Source organism: Cyanistes caeruleus, chromosome 13 (assembly GCF_971803275.1).
Source record: "Cyanistes caeruleus chromosome 13, bCyaCae1.hap1.1, whole genome shotgun sequence".
Taxonomy (NCBI): Eukaryota; Metazoa; Chordata; class Aves; order Passeriformes; family Paridae; genus Cyanistes; species Cyanistes caeruleus.
This window is the reverse complement of record NC_141713.1, coordinates 16,393,110-16,405,440: the sequence shown is the minus strand read 5'-3', so window position 1 is coordinate 16,405,440 and position 12,331 is coordinate 16,393,110. Positions and strand designations below refer to the sequence as shown.

Genomic DNA, 12,331 nt, shown 5'->3' with positions numbered 1-12,331 from the left:
TGTTCATGTGTCAAAGAACATTTTTATTTACTTCTTGATATCTCTGCCTTGGAGACTGTTATAATTGAAAGTGACTGTTCTCAAAATTGTGTATTCTCAAAGTCAATAAAATTTGATGTGATTACTGTCCAAACTGTTGTGTCATGGAAATCATGATTATTCCACTGACTTCAAATATATTTTTTTTGGTCTCAAGAGAAGTAGTGTCCCCTCAGATTTGACCATTTTAATGGCAGAAGTAGACACAGAGTGTTCCTATGCAGTTTAGAACGGTGGAAGGATTGTTTCAAACTCTGAGAGAGACTGGGGATGGACCCCTTTCATGCTTGTGACAATTTTCAGAAGTAAGTTGCCAGCAAAATTCAGCTCACCAAAGGCACTTATATTGATCAGCTCTATACTTTGTACACAAAAATCTCATGTATCCCAAAAATGGTGTGCTCAGCTGCATTGATCCTCATAGGAGTACACTGTCTCACCAGAGAGTTTGCCAGCTTTCAAGCTGAATTTTGCTTGGAGGCTGTACATCTCCATGCTGACTTCAACTTCTTCCAGAGGATCAGGAGATATCTTCCATGTTTGGCAGTCCTTGGTTTTTGAACTGAGGACTGACTGTTTTATTCCTACTAATTTTAACTCTGTAGATCTTATCCTGGTTTATCTTATCCATTTTAGAGGAGAGAAAATAAAAATTGAAATGACACAGACTGTCTTCAGGAGAAATGGTTCATATTGGGACAAAACACCTGGGAATCTACCCAGGACAGAATCTGGTATTATATAGGTAAGTTGAATAAGTGCAGCATGGACAGGCAGGCTACAAGGTGTGCTGGAGACTACTATTTAGAGGTGTCAGCTGGATCAAAACCAGTTAGGTATTTTGAAGGCTTTTTAAACTGAGATTAAAATAAAGAAAGGATTGAAAATGAGTGGTTTCTGATCTATCAGTGGAATTCAGATAGATACCTGTGTCCATGTGTGGACATGATTTTCTGGGCTTGAGAGAGTTTTCGCCCTGGGACGGCATCAGCCGGGCAGGGCCCTCAGGGCGGCGCCACGCCCCACAGGGAACGGGCGGTACCGAGCGGCTCTCGGCGGGAGCCGCCTGAGGTGCGGCTGAGGGCCGCCGGGCCGGGCGCCTTCCGCGCACCCCCGCCAGCCTCCAGCCCAGCCCGCACGGCTCTCCGGGGCTGCTGAGGAGCCGAGGCGCCGTGCCGGTGACGGGACGGTGCCTGCGGACGAGCAGCCGGGTGGCGGTGCCAGTAACAGGACGGTGCCCGCAGCTGCTCCTCTCTCACGCGGTCTCTTCGCCCTGCGAAGCGCCGGGGGAGCCGAGGCCGCGCTGCGGTGCCGGCCCCGCGCCGCACGGGGGCGCCAGGTGCCGCCGCGTCCACCTCACCTCCCCGCGCGCTCCTTCGGCCCCGCGGCTCCGGCCGCCGGCGGCGGGCTCGGCATTCCCCGCTTTAGCCCGGGGTCCGTCCGTGCCCGGCGCTGCCTCCCCGAACCCCACCGCGCTCCCCATCTCCGCACCCCGGTAGGCGCCGGGCTGCGCCCCGCCCCGTCAGCTGACTGCCGGGGGCGCGCCCGCGCTGGGTCACGCCGCGCTCGCCGCCCCCTCCCCTGCACTCCGCTCCCCTCCCAGCCGGCGGCCGCCGCTGAGGGGCCGCCTACGCCATGGTGCTGGAATCAGTGGTGGCGGATCTGCTGAACCGCTTCCTGGGCGACTATGTGGAGAACCTGAACAAGTCTCAGCTCAAGCTGGGCATATGGGGGGGTAAGGAGCCCCTTCCCTCTGTCATTCTGTGTCCGCCGGAGTCTCCGGGGACCGGGAGCGGGTCTCGCTGGCTGCGGTTACCCTGTGAGGGGTTCGCGGGCCGGGGAACGGCCGATCCCTCTGAGGGAGGGCGGTGCTTTTGCGGCCCCTGCGAGCAGCGGGCGAGTTCCGGGGCCGCGGCCCTCCGTGACGGCCGGCCGGCCGGTCGGTGTGTGGCTCCCCCGTCCCCGCTCCCGTGCAGTCCCGTGGGTCCTGGTGTGCCCCTGGTCTCTGGCTGCCCCTCCCTCGCGTCCGGCTGTGGGACTGGGGCATGGGCGCACGGCGCTGGCCTCGGGGCGCTTCGAGGGAGGAAACCGCCGACATCGATAAACCCTCTGTTTTTCCTCCTATTCCTTCTCTCGGGTCCTGGGTGGAAGCACGACGGTGCTTTGGACCTGTGGGCGGGCTCATGGCGCAGAGCCCCGGGTGGCGGTGCAGCTGATGGGGTGCTTGGGGAGCCGTGTATTTCCATTATCGGTGTAAATAATACGCGTTAAACAGTCGGGATAGTGCGGGTATGTGGAGTAGCTGTTTTCGGTGAATGTATCAAAACACTGCCATTCACTACCCTGTAGTCGTGCAGAAAACCAGCTGAAGTACTGCCTAGGGGAAGATGGCTGGTTTAGGTGCCTTCCGTAGCTAGGTCATCACCTTATTTTTGCTCCTGTCAATTTTAACATTTATATTTTTTTATTTTTCAATTTTAACATTTATACAATATTAATGCCTATACTTCAAGTGGAATGTAGCTCTAAGGAATCTGGCATTAAAGCACTACGGTATATTATATGGGCTTTCCTCGGGTATAATTCTGTGCCAGTGTTTCATTTAGAAATCCTACTATGATGTCTGCATCAGGAAAAGTTAATGTGTTTGTGAAAATAGGCATGTGTTTTTGTGGTTCTGTGATTCATGATTTTTCTTTTATGTGAAATCATGAAAAGATACCATTTTCCAAGTCTACCCTACATTGATAGAGCTGTAGTTGTCATTCACACTAAGTCAATAATAAGAAAGACTTTTATTGTGGGTGTATTTAATAGAGTAGAAACATGTAGACATCTTAAGTTGGTGATGTTTTTATCATCTCGTCCAACTGAAATTTTGTCTATAACCCATGTTTAGTGGCTCTTTCACATTACACGTTTATTGTGCTATTCTGTAACTGGAATAAAGTTTTCAGATTTTATTCATAAGTACTTGGGAAGATTGTGGTTGTGTTCCTTTTTCTAACATAAGTAATACTTGAAGTAATTTTTTCCATATTTATCTCTTTCTTCTAAACAGGTAATGTGGCACTTGAAAATTTACAGATAAAGGAGAATGCATTAGTAAGTAGCCTAATAACTTCAGATTGGTTTTATGGTTCTAAACACTGAAACTTAGGATAAAATATTGCTCACTATAGTCTCACAAAAGGATACACTGTGTTCTTTTTTACCGGTTGTTGGAAGTAAGTTCTTGGTTAACAGCTTCTAATTTTGTTCATTTTACTGGGACAGAGAAAGAAGAGTTGTGGTTGAAAAACAAGAACTAACTTGCATTAAGTTCCCATATTCTTGTCTGGAAAAGCAAACGACTTGGCTAATTTTCATGTTCTTTAATTTGGCTAATGAACATCTGTACTGCTGAGAGAATCTTGCTCCAAAATTTAGTTCTCACTAAGGAGAACTGTTACTCTTCTGTGCATTGAAAACACATTGGGTCTTTATACAACCTGATCACTGGCTTCTCTTTGTTATTATAAAGTTTCATCTTTTACTTGTCCATTTCATCCATTCCTGACAGCTTTGTTGTACTTCAAATCTATTGCTACAAATATCTTCATATCTGATAGATAAAAAGGGAAGGAAGTGTTACTTTGTACACGCCTCTCCTTCTTATGGGGATTGATTCAGATTCCAGCAGTTCTGACACAGAAAAATGCAAAGTCATGTATGTGGCTGACCAGAGCTGAGAGTGAGCCAAGACCAAGTCAAGAACATAAAATAAGGGATGGTTCTGACATCCTTAAAATTACAATATGTTAGATTTCTACTCAAAAGTTGTTAAAGGAACGTCAGTAGTGAATACCACTTTTAGAGAAGTAGCCTCTACTTTCTTGAAAAAGAAGGGGTCAAAGGAATATGATAAGGTCCAATTCTTTTTCTTATTTCCTCTAGTTTGCCTGTCTGCTGCTGTCTTGTTTTCCTTCTAAGGTTTTCCACTACAAAAGAAGTAGCTTTTAATTTCTGTATGTTAATACAGTACTTTGAAAATGTAATTTAAATTTATTTATTTGATTTTTACTACTTCTGTTTAATACTTTATTTTTGTCATTTACAGAGTGAACTGGATGTACCTTTTAGAGTAAAAGTTGGTCAGATAGGTAAGTTTTAGTTCCAATATGACTATTGCAATGGAAATTTTAATATAAGCTGCAATCTTGCCCCTGAATTTCTTTTATCAAGCTTTCTTAAGTGTCATTATAATCGCTGTTGGAACCAGCATAGATGTTATTGATGCCATCAATGTTATCTGGCAAACCCTGTTTGTGTAAGTTTACAGTAAAGTTACACATCTGAGAGGTTCTTCCTGGAGACATGAATGATCAGGGGAGCTGTTTGGTGTAGATGGAGTATGTGTTTCTCTTTAAAGGACTGATTGGGACTGTCTGACAAGTATGCCAAAGATTTAGGAGCTCTTAGATATTTTTCTTTGTAATTCCTTTCCTTGGTAGTCAGCCTTGCTTTTTCACAAGAAACATTTATTAAAATAAAACATATGCATTGTATTTTTTCTTCTATTTCCTGGGAAAATCATATTTGTCCTGGTGAATTGAACTTCAGTCATGATCTCGAGTTTTGATTTGAAGTATTCTGACTCAGACTGCAACGTTTTGATTAAAACTACAGCTTATGTTTCTTCTGCATGTATTTTATCACTTCAAGGGCTTTATAAAATGTTGATGCTCATATAGTTTCTCCTAACCTTCTAAGGTGTTTTGGACATCAATATATAGCACTAGTGCTCTTTAATGCCAGAGGTGTTCTTTGGACTAAGCACAGTGAAGATGTTTATTTTGATGTATCTGCTTTGTTTAGATAAACTTACTCTGAAGATTCCTTGGAAGAATCTCTATGGGGAGGCAGTTGTTGCAACTCTAGAAGGCTTGTATCTTCTGATAGTTCCTGGAGCAAGTATGTAAACTTCTCAGCAACAGTTAAATAATGGAAGAGAAAAATATCTAAGGGTACCATGTAAATGAGTCTATAATAGCAAGTAGTTCATGTAAGCCAGCATTTTTACATTCTGCTCCCTCAGGGAAATTTCTAGACAAATGCTGGCAAGTTAGTAGAAGGAAGGGTGTGAGAAAACAGCACCTGTTGCTTTTATGGAGGTCCTTGCTTATATTCATTCCAAATTCAATTCAACAGCCAGGTTTCCTCTAAAACCTGCTTATCCTGAATCCAGCTTTGTAGGATGGTTTTGTTCTTTAGCTGTTTATCTGCTTCTAAATGATAACAGTCAAAGGTAATAATTCCAGTAGTAGTGCTTGTAGGGGGAGGGAAGAGGGTCAAAGAACTTTATTAGTTTCCTCTGAAATCAAAACCTCTGATATGATAAGAAAACTTGCAAGTTCCTAGAACATGAAATATATACGTAGAAGAACTTAAAAATCTGTCTTGTATTACACAGACCACTCTTAGGAGTCTGAATTTCCATGGAAAAATTCTCCTGTGAAATAATGCATAATTGTGTAAAAACAACAGTTTTGGAGGCTGGCTTCAATGTTCAGCAATGAAAAAAGAATAGCCTTTCTCTCAAACAAGGTGTTTTGCAACATAATGTTGTATATGGTGTACATTGCTTCATAATGCATTTATATAACTTGAGATTCAGGATTAATGCTCTCCCAACTTGGCTTACAGGTGTTAAATATGATGCAGAGAAGGAAGAAAAATATTTGCAGGATAATAAACAAAAGGAACTGGCAAGAATTGAGGAAGCCTTGCGAAAAGCAGCAGAAAAAGGTACTGAGTTAATAACACAAATCTCCATTGGAATTTGAGGACTTAGGCTGTGCAGTGAAAGAAAAGTCCTGGTTTCTAATTGACTTAATAAATTTTGTTTTTTCAAGTGTCTAGCTAATCTTACTGCAATGCTTTGGAAAGCTTTTTTACTCTAAAGCTTGAAAGAAATGTTATTTGTTTGTTTACCATTCATTTATCCAGTCAGCTTCCATGGGAAATGGGAATTTATTCATCTGGTATGTATTTTTTATTCCTTTGTACTCTAGGGGAACAGGACCATACAGAACAATAGAAAGTACATTTCGTGAGGGTAATGTTATCTTGCTTTAGCGCCTCGGTAATAAATGTTTGACTGTGTGTTTTAGAGGTGCATGTTGCAGGTTATTCTTTGCTGAAATGAACTTTAAGGGGAATGGTAAGGCTTGTAAAATTTTACTGCAATGATAATGCTTTTGTTTCAATTTTTGCTGTGCTTTTATGATGTACTGAGTTTGGACTGGTTTGGGAAATGAGACTCTTGTGAGCAGGAAATAATTCATGACACAACAAAACAATTGAGCATGAACATAGGAACCTTAAACTTTTGCTCCAAGTCATAAAAAGTATTAAGCTCTCACTTAAGTCCTGTTAACTTGTTTTGTGGTGGTGATTTTTTTTTTTTCTGTTTGCTTGTACTGTAGCAAACAGTATCTTTAATAAAATTATGGTATCAGTTAGGCTTGTTTGGACTGAAACCAAGCTCAGAATTAATAATAGGTAACTATATGTGTTGGAGGAAAAAGTTATCACTGAAGTTTTTGTGTGAATTGAGACCTATTTTTTGGCTTGTGTAATGGTTCTTAAGATGCATTTCTGCTATACTTGTAATGCTTCAACTCATGGAAAAGTTACTGAGAAAGAGATGATGCTTTCAACACTTGGAAAAAAAATAGTTTGGTTGTAATCTCTATGCTCATTTAATTCTCCAGTTACAGGAGTGTGGCCTTTTTCCTGCTCTGCTAGTTTGAGGTACATGTTCAGTTTCCTTCAAACAGCAATCTGACAACGTGGCTGCAATAAAGAAAGGAGCTTTGCTTTATTTCTTGTCTTTAATATACCAGAAAATATATGAGGGCGAAGACAACTTCAGTGATTAATTTTGCAGCCATTACGTGATACTAGGGTGAAGGAATGTTTGTTTAAGCTCAGTTATGTAGCACTTGAATCCTGTACAGCAGCAGTGTTTCAACCCCTGTTCTTTGCACCAGTAGCAATAGGATGAAAGGACAGTGTAATAAGATGAACTTAACCTAATGGGTACTGATTGAGGAATTCCAATTCAGGAGCTTCATGTAGTTAAGAATGAGTCTGTGCATCTCTGGCAGTTTTATTTTACAATAAAAAAATTAGTACATCCAGTGTTTGTAATGCTTTAGAAAAAAAAAAGTCATAGAAAAATGATACCTTATTAGCTCAACTGATTATATAAAGAGCAAGAATTAAATTTAGTTTTGCAGTGTTAAACTTTAAGCCTTGAGAAGGAAAAATAAGAGGAACATTTAAATTGGATTATTTTTTACTCTCACTTGAGAAGTTCTGTTATCCTGTGTTCATATTTCAGTGGTAGCCATTTGTGTTTGTGATGCTGTACTCTAGAGGACTTGTGTAAGTCCTGTATGAGCAGATCCTTTGCTTTTTCTGGATCTAGAAATCTTGGAGCCTGTGGTACCCTACCAAACCATAAAATCCTAAGAAATTCATCTCTCTAGGCTTTTAAGAGCACACAATAGCTGCTGAAAATCTGGGAAATACACTGAATTGAAAGTTGTCAGGGTTCATGAATTCTCAGCTGTGTTTTCTTTTCTGATTAATACTTGATTTATATTAACAAGTTTAGAATCTTGATTCAGTCCTTGTTTTTAAGAGTATAAATAGGTCTGGAGATATTTTCTTTTTATGTGCTATTCAAATACTGAGCAAAATGGTCATAACACTGTGTTGGTAAGGTAGTGTGAGGAGGAAGTGAAAACTGCTGACACAAGCTGATGAAACTATTTTCTTTTCTCTAAGCTGTACAGTCTGTCTCTATCAAACCTCATGTATAGAGATCAGAGGCTCCAGGTCTTTTGTTGGTTACAAGAAAAAGTATAAATTGCATGAATTTCCTATGTAAGTAACCACTGAAACTAGATATTCTGAAGTGACTTCGTCTGTCAGATACTGTAATGGAAATATTGCTGTGTCGTACAAATTTGGTGAACTTAATATTAGGTCATGAGTTGATTTTCTTCTGTTAAACCAAATGCATTTTTTTGATTATTTGCTGCCATGTGGACCAAGGCACACATTCACATGATTCCTTGTATGGTTTGGAGAGTCTCGTTTACAAGGATACCAAGCCTGGTGGGTATGCATGGTTAGTTTTATTTTATACATGCATGATGAGCAGGCACTTTAGATTTTTAAAAATCTCCCTCTCCAAAGTGACTAAATGTAGGAGTGAAAAAACAATGCTTGTTTGGTGAACATCCACATATTGGTGGTTCTAGAAGTAAGATTTTAATGAATGTGGATTCAAGTGGAATCTTGCAATGTCTTAGTCCCTTTTTAATTGAATGGCTGTTTCAGAAGATTAGGAGACCACTTAGATTTCCATCAGTCATGTTGAGCTCAAGAATCTTATAAAATGCTGACAATGTTCTACTATAATTTTACAACATCTTTAGCTGTTTGGAGAGTTTAATGTGTCTGGGCTTAAAATAATGGAAGTTCATGCAGTCTTGAAACCATGGACAGACAAAATGAACCATAGCAGATTGAAGGCATTTGCATGCTTTCCCCTACTTCTCTTTATTTGCATTGCTCTGAAGTTCGACGAGGAAATAGCTTCCCTTGAAATTCAGAGGAACTATTGTTATGTTGGATGTGTATTTTTAACTTCTAAAACCAGATTTTCAGAAATGTACACTTGGGCAAAGTTGCTTGCCTGAGCTGTTATCTGAGCACAGGTTTAAAGTGAGCTTAAAAACATGTGTTTAGTTTCTCCATAGTAATGGATGTGGGTGAAGAAGAGGAATGTCCTGTTTCTTCAGTTTTGTCATACATGGGAGTGAAAGCCTAAGACCTACAAATTCAATAATAAGTAAAGGAAGCTGTCATTATAAACTAACCTTGATAAAGGATTACTTGTACTGTTAAAAAGAGCTATCCAAAATAAAATGTTTCTATTTGTCTAGTTTTTCCTTTTTATTATTTATATAGTGACCACCCTATCACCTTATCTGCAAGACAGGTTGAAATCCTGGCAGGTTTCTTCCCTCCTTTGTTTGAACAAGCCTGCAAGTGTTACCAAGTTGTTCCCCACAGTTAGGTCAGGCACACTGTTATGCTTGCTTCCTTCTTGCTTTAGTGGGATACACCCTTCTCATGCTCCAACCCCATAAAGATAAGCACAGGCAGCACTATTGCTGAGTTGTATTTACTTGGGTGGCCAGAGGGGGGAAAGAAACTATAGAACTCACCAAACTGGTTTTCTTCAGAAAAGTGGAAAAGTACAAGCATCATTTAATTAATGAAATGGTTGTGATTGTGTGGGTTGTAATAGGTGTGTAAATAATGGAATTTAATTTCATGTGAAGCTTTTAGAATCATCAATTTTGTATGTCTTTTTGTTTGTTGGGTTTGTTCTTTCAGAGTTCTTTCATACCATACTATTGATTATCGTGAGACTCCTATTGAAAAGTGCTCTTTGGGTTTCCACATACATCTATATTTTACCTTGAAACTTATGTCCTTGTATGCTAGAAGCCTCTTCTGGATTTATATCTTATGCTATGAGAAGTATCTGATTGTTTGCTTTAAATCTTGAAAAGCTTTTAGTGAGACCTTCTAAGCCATTATGCTTTAAGACAAGCTAAACCTTCTTCCATATTTTCTTATGCTTTCCTACATTTCTGCTTTACTAACTTGAATTTTATCCTTTTTCCAAAAAATTGCTTGCATTGCAAAAGGACGTAAACGTAAAAAGTACAAAAAGCATTTTAAGAGACCCTTTAGAGGTCGTGATCACTCAAAAGGTGGGTAACAGTTACTGCTTTGAACTTTAAGGCTTCTTTTTGCTTTCTGTTTGGATTAGTTTTTCATAGCCCAGGCTGTCCACCCAATGAAACCTTTATCCTCCTGTTTGAAAGAGAGGATATAAATTGGAGAGAGCTCTTTTTGCTGTTTATCAGTTCTCTGGATTTAGTGAAACTGCTGGAGTCCTTGTTTCTCTTTACTTGGATAGTTATGCTGTTCATCAGCTTGAGCTATCTGTAGCATTTACAGCAGAACTGTAAACTAGTGGCACTTCACTGTGACTGTTGGAAAAACTGCATGTGCAAGTTACATCAGTTTGAGTTTTGTCAGATTCCAGTAATGGGTAAAGAAAACCTCAAACTGATGCTATAGTAGTAAACAGCCTTTTTCATCACCTTTTAGCTCTCTGCTCTAAATAACTGATTGCGTGCTATGACTTACTTAAACAGGATTGAAATTGATGTTGTTCCCCAAGAGGATAATCATTGTCTGTAAACACCAAACCATGCAGGTTTTCAGCATTAGCACGTGTCTAAGAACGGATTGCCATGTCCCATGCAGTTCTATTGTTATGTATTTGGTCTTGGGATGCTGCAGCTGTACACATTCTTACAGTTGGAGGGAAAACCTTGTGGGGACCCAAGATAAACTTTGCAAGGTATCACACAAATTGCTACTAGTAGCTGCATCTGGATGCAAAAAATGTTAATGGTTCCTTTCACTTAAAGGTCATGAACCTTTGATAGGGACTTAAGTTTTTTTGGTTTTGTTTTTTTAAGCAGTTAATAGGAAGAAATGTGGGTTGCATACAAAAGTGATACGGTGTTTCTGTTTCTGAGTGTCTGATTAACTTGTTTCAATTGAAATCAAATGCTCTCTTGACTAAAACTGTTATATGGTGTTCAGTAGTGAAGACTTCCTTTTTAAGGGGCTTTCCTGAACCTCTGAAAACTTTTTAGAGAAAATTTCTCATTCTATAGTCCTTATTCTTCGCTACAGCCATGACTATTTCTTCAACTTGAGCTGTATTTAGCATCTCCAACAAAAATGTAGAAGCTTGATAGGCTGATCAATAGCATTTGCTGGAGTAACCATGTTGTAGGGAGGGTACTGAACACAACACTGTAGCCTGTAAGGGCAGCAGCTCACTCATCCAGCCATACTTTAGGTAAAATTCTGAAACACAGCTTGAGATACTAGAGTCATATCGTGAAATAATGTGAAATATAGTGATTCATATAGATAGTACAGTCACATAGTGAAATAATGAGGGATTGTAAATATTACACCTTGCCTTTACACCTTGCCTAATACACCTATGTATTGTTGTGTGCTAAATTCCTCTGCCTTACTCATTTGCTTCTTGAAATCCCTCACTAAGGGACTTTTAAGAGAGAACTTTTTACCTTGGAAGGAATAGGGAGGACTATATTAATCCAGAACTTGCTGTGAACTAAACTGTGTTGACTGAAATTTTGATGTGTATTTTCTTGTGGTTAAGTTGCGCACAGGCAGCTAATATCACATCTTCAGAATATGGATGTGCAGAAAAGGAAAAAAATACAAATATGTAATCTAAATAAGTGAAAACTGAAATGTTAATTTAGAGGACATATTAAATTTACATTGCTGTAGTTTTTGGTGTAATGAAATGCAAGATGCAATTATTATACTAAATACTGACTTTTTAAATGTTCTTGTTCTAGACAAACCAAAGGAGGAGAAGAAGGATACTTTCTTAGAAAAGCTTGCAACTCAAGTTATAAAAAATGTGCAAGTCAAAATCACAGGCATTCATGTTAAATATGAAGATGATGTAAGTAACTGGGACATATTGTCTTCATTTTAAACTGGACTTCAATGCAGTTCTGGTTCTCTTGTCCATAGAGAAACTGTATTTGCCACCTTGAAAAAGTTGCTGTGGTTTCTTCTGCACCTCTTCAAGTAACTTGTCCCAGATGTGAGTGAATGACAGAAATATGGATATGTGAAACAAATGTTCTCTTTCCCCTTGTCCAGTGCTGCCTTGCTCACTGAATGTAGGCAGTGTCTGTTCTCACATATTGCTGCATGCTTTATACGATAAAATACAAAGTCGATACACAGAACTTTTCAGTGTCCTGGGGAAAGTCCAGAATGGCTGAAGCTGATGGGTTTACAAATGGCCCTGAAGACAAACTGTAGAAAACAAGAATGTTTGTATATGTACCAAACTGGTATTTCTAGTTTTACCTTCCTTGAGGAAAACAATTAAGCAGTTTGTTGTGAGATAATTGAATTTAAAAGAAAAGCACTGGTTAAAAGGGTATTTTTCAAATACTATTTCTCTTTCTTTGGGACTGTTTTCAGAGACATTAAAGAAGTCATAGAAGTGCATATCATAAAGTGATATAGCTGACTGAGATGTGGTACTCTAATTTTTATTTTTTTTTCCTGCATAACAATGTTA

The 12,331-nt window shown here is 39.7% G+C and overlaps 1 protein-coding gene and 1 long non-coding RNA gene across 6 annotated transcripts in view; one reads left to right on the top strand and one right to left on the bottom strand.

Moving 5' to 3' along the window:
• The window catches only part of LOC111933836 (uncharacterized), a 34,571-nt gene extending 33,204 nt beyond the window's left edge, over positions 1-1,367 (bottom strand). The window contains exon 1 of the long non-coding RNA XR_015275880.1: positions 967-1,367. This is a non-coding gene — a long non-coding RNA (uncharacterized LOC111933836). The remainder of the gene's footprint in view (positions 1-966) is intronic.
• VPS13C (vacuolar protein sorting 13 homolog C) overlaps positions 1,046-12,331 on the top strand; it is a 75,085-nt gene continuing 63,799 nt past the window's right edge. For 4 of the 5 annotated variants that reach the window (XR_015275859.1, XM_086849219.1, XM_086849218.1 and 1 more), the window contains exons 1-8: positions 1,087-1,774; positions 3,101-3,144; positions 4,139-4,181; positions 4,897-4,992; positions 5,725-5,826; positions 8,146-8,208; positions 9,816-9,881; positions 11,589-11,698. Coding sequence is in view for 4 of the 5 variants with exons in the window: in XM_086849219.1 (XP_086705345.1) it covers positions 1,675-1,774; positions 3,101-3,144; positions 4,139-4,181; positions 4,897-4,992; positions 5,725-5,826; positions 8,146-8,208; positions 9,816-9,881; positions 11,589-11,698 (624 nt within the window). In the remaining variant the exon portion in view is untranslated. Of the gene's footprint in view, positions 1,775-3,100; positions 3,145-4,138; positions 4,182-4,896; positions 4,993-5,724; positions 5,827-8,145; positions 8,209-9,815; positions 9,882-11,588; positions 11,699-12,331 lie in introns of all 5 variants that reach the window. The other variant, XM_086849220.1, reaches the window with a different exon arrangement.